General features: G+C 47.3%; 1 protein-coding gene across 1 annotated transcript in view; it reads left to right on the forward strand.

Moving 5' to 3' along the window:
- Positions 1-1162: 1162 nt before the first annotated feature.
- SPOCK2 (SPARC/osteonectin, cwcv and kazal like domains proteoglycan 2) overlaps positions 1163-7311 on the forward strand; it is a 26062-nt gene continuing 19913 nt past the window's right edge. The window contains exons 1-3 of the mRNA XM_019507727.1: positions 1163-1168; positions 4402-4644; positions 6599-6644. Coding sequence (XP_019363272.1) covers positions 1163-1168; positions 4402-4644; positions 6599-6644 — 295 coding nt within the window. The remainder of the gene's footprint in view (positions 1169-4401; positions 4645-6598; positions 6645-7311) is intronic.

Raw genomic sequence — 7311 nt, forward strand, 5'->3', positions numbered from 1 at the left:
AGGGTATCTTCTTGCTGTATTCAAACATGTCTAGTGGAGAAATCCAGTTTGGTTTTTGTTCTTGAACAGAACTTCCCTGGGGTTGCGATAAGAGGCTTCAGCTGCAGAGCAGTCATCAAGGAGGTTATTTTTAAGGCCTAGACATTCACAGTGTTTCTCTAAATATCACCCTTCTAGTCTTTTCTCTGCCTGCCTCCTGGCAATATTCTGTGGCCTGAGGGGGAAACTGGCAGACTTGAGGCTTGGAGAAATGTTGAGCACTCCCAGCATCCTTCCCCTAGCCCTTATGCTAGTGCTACACTTCCCTGTGATAATGCAAGGTCAGGCACAGTCTCCTCTCCATGCATTTTAGCTCCTGAGGGAGCTGCTGTCTCCAGTGTCCTACACTGTCAACAATCTTCTCATTTTCTCCCCTGTCTCCTCCTGTCTACAGAACGTGACACACACAAAAGTGCTGACACATCTGTTTTATTTAAATAAACTCAAATGGTCTGAAAATAAACCCCCACAAGCACCAGGCAGGGACTGATTAAATTCCCTGCAGCCAGGAGCTTAATGGTGGTTTGAAAGAGACTGGGTTTGGGGACTCTCTAATGTGCATGTATAGTACATTACTGCTTTATTGTGTATTTATAGCATCTTCCATGCAAAATGCTTCTCCAGGCTGTTTGCAGAGTTAAATAGCAGACCTGCAAAGAGAAGCAATTGCTATAGCAAATGGAGAGAGTTATGTTGAAGTGTGTGTGTGTGGGGGGGAGGGATGGAGAAATGGGTGAAGATGGAGAATCAGTGACCAAGAGAAGTGCTGGAGGGCCCCTCTCAGTGTGTGGCAGTGTCTGGAAGAAGGCACTTGCAGCAGGGGTGCAGCAGCCTAAGTGGAGAAAGATATCAGGGGGAGGAAATAACACCACTGAAATCCATAGAGGTGCCCCTGTATAACTTGTGTCCAAGCACAAGGGGTTGTGAGGTAGGTTGGACATTTGTTAATGTCCAGCCTACCTCGCAGAAGAAACTTGCCACCCCACAGTGCCCATCCAGAGGGTACTTCAGCAAATCGTGGACTTTTTTTTTCCATGACCCAAAGACTGAGCATGCTTTTCCCCTCCCATTCAGCTGATGGCAGGCTCTGCCCCTCTCTGCTCTTGCTTTTTCTCCTTGCGTCATGTCAGTAAGTCTGGTGCAGAACAAGGTTTGACAGGCAGGGGTGTTTGTGGTTTCTTACAGAAGTCCATGCAGGGTTGGCCCTGCTGGTCCATCAGAATCCATTGCATTTCACAGGAAAGGAAAACCTCCTCCCATGCTGCGGGCAACCCCTTGTATGAAGCTGCAGGGAGCACTGGGATCTTCTTGTCCCATGCCCTGATTGGCTTGTTTTCAGGGGAGCAAAGGTGCTTTCCTGGGTTGGGAGAGTTCATTCTTGCTAGCCTTGAATCCTCTGACTTGACAATCAAATGGCCTAAGAGGGTTTTCTGAGCGTCTTCCCCATGGTAACATGGTGCACTGACACCAGTCTTGAGGTCAGCGTTTGCCTTGCATCACCCATACAGTGTGGCAGCCATAGCAGTGGCACAGATAACCCCAGCTTGCCCTTTGCCGCATCCTCCTCCCTATGTCCAGTGTAGGGGAATGCTCATCCCCAGCCTAGAGCCAAACTCCCTTCCTCAATGGGAGTCTTTCCAAGAGCTGTTACACATCCCGCTTCAGCCAATAACTCGCAAGTGGCTTTTGGCTCCATAGTGCAGCGAGCCACTGCCACTGCGGAAGCCCCCATTGGTGGGACTGGCAGAGCTGCTGCAGGGTGGCAGCATGCCAGGTTGGACGACGTGCCATTTCCTTCAGGAAGAGGGAGCTTGTTTGTTCTGCTTTGCGTGCTTGGCTGATTGGGGCCATTGAAAGCGACGATGGTGGGAGTGGACAGGGCTGGAAGTCCTGAGTGGGTGTTCAATAGAAAATACATTTGTTTTGTTCTGGCCTTGCTCTGAATCGCTGTCCCCACAAAGAGCGCCAGTGCCAGATGGGACACACAATGCCTTTGAGCCTGGCTGGGGCATGGCAGCATCAGCCCATTTCTCTTATTCTGAGGCTCCAGCTGTACTGAAACCTGCCAGCACCAGGAGGAAGTGGTTTGAGACTCAGCCAGGAAGGGAAGGAAAACAAAGGGAAAGGAACAGGATTGAGTCATCAGAGGTGCTTGCAGACTTGTGAGGGAGTCCCACAAGAAGGAACAGAGAGGTTCTGTTAGATACTAAGCAGAGAGAGCGATTGCCCTGAGAGAGGGCATTTCCCTGTTTGTGCCTTCATTGGACAGACACTGCTGTTGTTAAGACTTTCCTGATATGGGACCCCTCCACCCATTCATCCAGAAGACAGCATGCTGATGTCCTTACAGGGACACCATCCTTGCATGGATGTCCCTGTAATCCACTTTTTGACTCGTTCAGAAAATAAAAATTCTGTCATCTCAGGACTGGGGCCTAGACTGAGAAACAGTACCTGTGTCAGAAAGGCTGACTGAACCAACAGCTCAGGTCTCATTAGAAAGATGAGGGAAGGAGAGTTGTGGCAGATAGCATGTGCTTCTGTGCACGTTCACTCAGAACTGTGTGTGAGCTTGTGTGGGAGAGGAAGGGTGACAGGAGTGGGCCTGGGGGGCACGGGGGGGGGGGGGTTCATGTATGTTAGACACTGAGGTGGCCTTAATTTCAGCGTATAACCTATTGAGAAATGAAAAGGGAGCCAATGTGAATATGCAGATACTCTGCTAGCAGAGTAATAGCCAGAGGGTTAAAGGATTTTTCAGTTAATTGAAAGGTCTCTAATACAGGCATTTAGTGCATTTGCAAAGCACAACACCTGAATTTGATGTTGGGTCCTGTCAGATCCAGCCACAATGTACTGACCTTCTAAAAGCAGGAAAGGCATGTGGAGAACAGAGCAGCAGCAGAATGTAGGGAAAGCAAAGCACTTGTTGGCTGCAGGCTGGCAGGGATAAAAGATGGCCTGGGGCACTCGGAGCTCTGGTGCTGGCCCCTGGAAACAGCAGTGGGAAGCCCCCATTGATACTGCAATATTCTTGAAGGAACCAACAGCATCACACAATGAGGCCAATCTAGGAAGTTTTTATGTGATGTCCCTATAAAATGGGCCCAGTGTCCGCTAAGAATGTAGCTGTGTCAAGGTGGGTCAGACTGGCAAGCCCCTGATTTCTTTTACAAAGTGCAGTCAGACATCTGTACCTAGAGAACAAGATGGGGGTGCAGAAGGCAATTGGTGAGGCTCTACTCATCAAGGTGCCCCTGGGGGTCACAAGAAATAATGGCCATAAGCTAGCAGAGAGCAGATTTAGACTGGACATTAGGAGGAACTTTTTCGCAGGCAGAGTGGCCAAAATCTGGAATGGGCTCCCACGGGAGGTGGTGCTGTCCCCTACCCTGGGGGTCTTCAAGAGGAGGTTGGATGGGCATCTGGCTGGGGTCATCTGAACCCAGCACTCTTTCCTACCTATGCAGGGGATTGGACTCGATCTATTGAGGTTCCTTCTGACCCTAACATCTATGAATCTATGTTGCCAATGAGTGACTTTCAAAGACTGCTGTCTCATCACAGCTTCTTTTTCCCCCCCTATTCAGATGTATTTGTGGAATCTCTTCCAGCACGAGTCTCTTATCTGGATGCTATCAGCGTATGTGGTATTCCCCAAATCCATTGCACAGAAATGAAGGCTTTGTCATGGCAAGAGTCCATTTAGTATAACTGTGAAACCTGAATAGGACACAGCTCTTCTCCTGAACTGCAGCTGCTGCTGCTGCTGATACAGCATGTGGTGTGGCTGATAAACACCCACAAGGCTTTTGGATGTGTCAGACAGGAAGATTAACACTGGATGTGGACATTGAGCTGAAGAGAACAGCTGGGACCAAAGGAATGGGGACATTCATTTTACCAGGAGCCAAGTAATGCTACGGTGGCAGTAGTTTGGTTTAAATCCCTGACAAAGCAACTTAGAATAGGTTACTGGTCATTCCTAAATATAATGTCCCCTTTCCTAGGGTCTAAAATATTTGCCTCTAGAGTGTGTTAGGAAGCTGGCAGAACAGGAAGGAAGTCAAGATTCTGTTGTCAGCAAGGACCTTAAATTTGGCTTGTTGAATGTTACTTATTACAGCCCAGTTGAAAGCTGTATAAGAATTACTGTGAATTAAAGTGCACCAAACATGACACAGACCTGCCAAGACACAGTTGCTTCTGCTCCCAGAGGTAACCAGAATGTCTTGGAAGAGGTGCTGCTGCTTAAATAAAGCACTGAATGATCAGCATTCATCTTGAGTTTTGTCCCCGCAATCTAATTTCATTGTTGCCATTGTGACAGTAGTATGATTTAATGAATGCAAATTGGGAAAGCAGGAAAGATGCATTGGGGGAGTCTTTATAAAAACACATCACTTAGAGGAAATTAATTCTGACATTTCAGGGAATTTAAACAAAGAAATAGTCTGTTTGATCACAAATCTGGCTCACTTCTGCAGCCAGAGCCCTAGCTGTGTCTTTATTTCATGTGTGTTCTCTTCTCTCTCCCCCTCACCCCCCCACCTTTTTTTTTTTTACCTACTCTTCTGCTGCGGCCTGCATTCCCAGGAGGTGGAGGTGAGTGAATATTGATTTTTGAATCTGGTTCCATTTAATTTTACAGGGCATCTGTGTTATCCTTTCTGTTCTTTCATCCTTGACCACTCCCCCTGGCTTAGCAGGAGTTGACTTGAACAGTTGCATGCTGCATAAAGTATGGCCAAGAGGAGCAGGTATGTGACTGTGGTTGCTTTTGCATATGTATCTGTGCCCATACACACATGCCTTTGTTCATGCACAAAAGGAAGATTTATCCTTATGCAAAGGACCACTGAAGTGGAATTGCAGTGCTGTATAGGCCTTGTGCTAGCCCTGTGTACAATTTCTCCCCAAGAAATTGCCTGTGCAACTGTCAGCAAAAAGCAGGTACCACTGAAGGACTTAGCAAATACCTGTCAGGGAGGTGGTTGTTATATAATGATACACATGGAGTAGTACTGGTAGTAGTATTCTAATTGATATGCACATGATATTATCATCTGTTGATGTCACTTGTACATTGACACCGTGCTTGGCACTGTACAAAAAGCAAGGAAGACCCTGTTCTTCTTACATCAGCACTATTCTTAATAGGCCTAAGCAGCAAGTGACAAACCATAAAGGTGCATCCCAGAGCATAGCAACAGTGTTTGTTTGGGGGTAGCACAGGTAAGAGAACCCCAAGGAGAAACCTGAACGGATCCAGCACTGGCACTGCACAGCAATGGTGGCCCCTTTCCCTATAGCATGGAGTCATTAACTGTTGAACCCCTCCATCTGCTTCTGCTCTTTGTTGTTGTTTCCTGCATTTGATTCTGCCTTGAAAAACATTTTCAAGGAGAGCAGCGTCACTGATTATGCTAGTGCTGCTAACTGTTGGTAGCTTTCCAAATCTGGCGACTCCACAAACAAAGGAGGCTTGTGGGTTTAAGTCCTGCACAGTGTGACAGCGGAAGTGGTTGTCAGGCTGCCTGAGCAGGGGGCAGGGACTTGGACTCCCTGTTTTGACTTGGGCAAGTGAGCTCAGTTTCCCACCTGCAACATGTAAATTTTGGGCCCGCCAATAAAGTCGCAGCTCTTACACTTCCGCGTTTTTACTGCACCTCTAGTTGTATCCTTCACTCACTGCTTCTTTGCCTTAAAAAGAACAGCACTGGCTAGAGTAGTATCCTGCTTCAGCCTTGTTGCTTGGAGCAGACAAAGGTGGCCATCGGGGCTGGAGTGGCTTGAGGGACTTCAGTGCTGAGTCACCAGGAATGATCAATTGCTTTTCAAGATCAGGGAGTCGGAGACAAAAGACATGTGTTTTCCTTTCCCAAGAAATGTAATTTGCTCAGCACCTTTAATAATGTGGGTAGGTACTGACTGAGCAGCGCACTGACATTCGCACAGCTGTGCCAGCATTTACGATAGCCAGGACTTGAATGCACCAGAGGCCCCAGCTGGGGTATATCTACACAGCACAACGCTGTGTCATGCAGAGAGACCTAAGCTATGTCTGAATGAGCTAGCATGGGTACTGGAAGCCGATAGCATGGTGCTTCACCTAGACAGATCTCTGTGTAACAGCTGTTTACTGCTCCTGGTGCCCAAGTTAAGTCACTGAAGACTACTGGGGGTGTATCAGTCTGGGACTACACCATGCCCTATAGACGTATCCCAAGGTGAAGGTACACTGCTACAGCTGTGCTGGGCAAAGGGAATTCCCCATAGGGCCTACTTGAACAATGATTGGCTGTTTTCACTTCTCTAGCAATCCTGAAGGAAATAATAAATATATATAATAGGAACCTTTAAATTGTCTTTGCAAGTGTCAGTGTGACTGTCCTCCAAGCCCCAGTTGTCAGTGAAGCATTATTGTTACCTCTTCAGGCCAGTGTTATCTTTAATCACTGATCATCAGGCTTGTAGTTCTGAACATCGATTCTCACATTTGGTATTTCCATTGACTAAGCTGTTCTCCCTCTCTCCCCCTCTCTTTCTTGTTCCCCAGGATGACTATATCAAGAGCTGGGAGGATAATCAGCCAGTTGATGAAGGTAACTCTTGTTTCTTGCTTATGCTCATTGTTTGCAGAGTTGCTGACACTTCCAGGAATGTGTCTCTAGACAGTCCTGCTGCCATCCATTCCAGTTACCTGATACTGAACTTTAGCATTGGCGAGGAACACCAGCATCCTGCATCAAGTGGAGCTAGGGATTAAGTGCCTAGCTTTTTTCTGAGCTAGTGCCTCATCAGCATGTCACGTGCAATGTGCCTCTAGAGCTGCCATCCAATGGGTAGAATTTAAACAAAGATCTTGACCAGTGCATTGGTAATTAAACTAAGGTGATTAAAGGTCTCCTCCCACAGCAGTGTGTGTGACTGTCCTAGCTAAATTCCAGCTTGAGTAGATTCTACATCATTCCAGCAAATTCACTGTTCTCCATTTCCTATCCTGACAGGTTGGTCAAGGTCCCATGGGCTGTTAAAGAGCAGCTGTTGTTCAGCCCAGTGCTGATTCTGCTTCAGTGGTGGATTAAGGACAACAAGAAGTCCTTTTTTAAGTACATAGGGAGTAGAAATAAGGCCCCAGGAAATGTGGGGCCCTTACAGGACAAGACGGGGAATCTGGTTGTCACGCCAGATGACAAAGCCAACATATTTAATAACTTCTTTGCCTCTGTCTTCCTCAGTAAGGACCAGAACTGCCACCTCCCTGCTGGG

Source organism: Gavialis gangeticus, unplaced genomic scaffold, assembly GCF_001723915.1.
Source record: "Gavialis gangeticus isolate Ggan-Ray unplaced genomic scaffold, GavGan_comp1, whole genome shotgun sequence".
In the NCBI taxonomy this organism is placed as follows: Eukaryota; Metazoa; Chordata; order Crocodylia; family Gavialidae; genus Gavialis; species Gavialis gangeticus.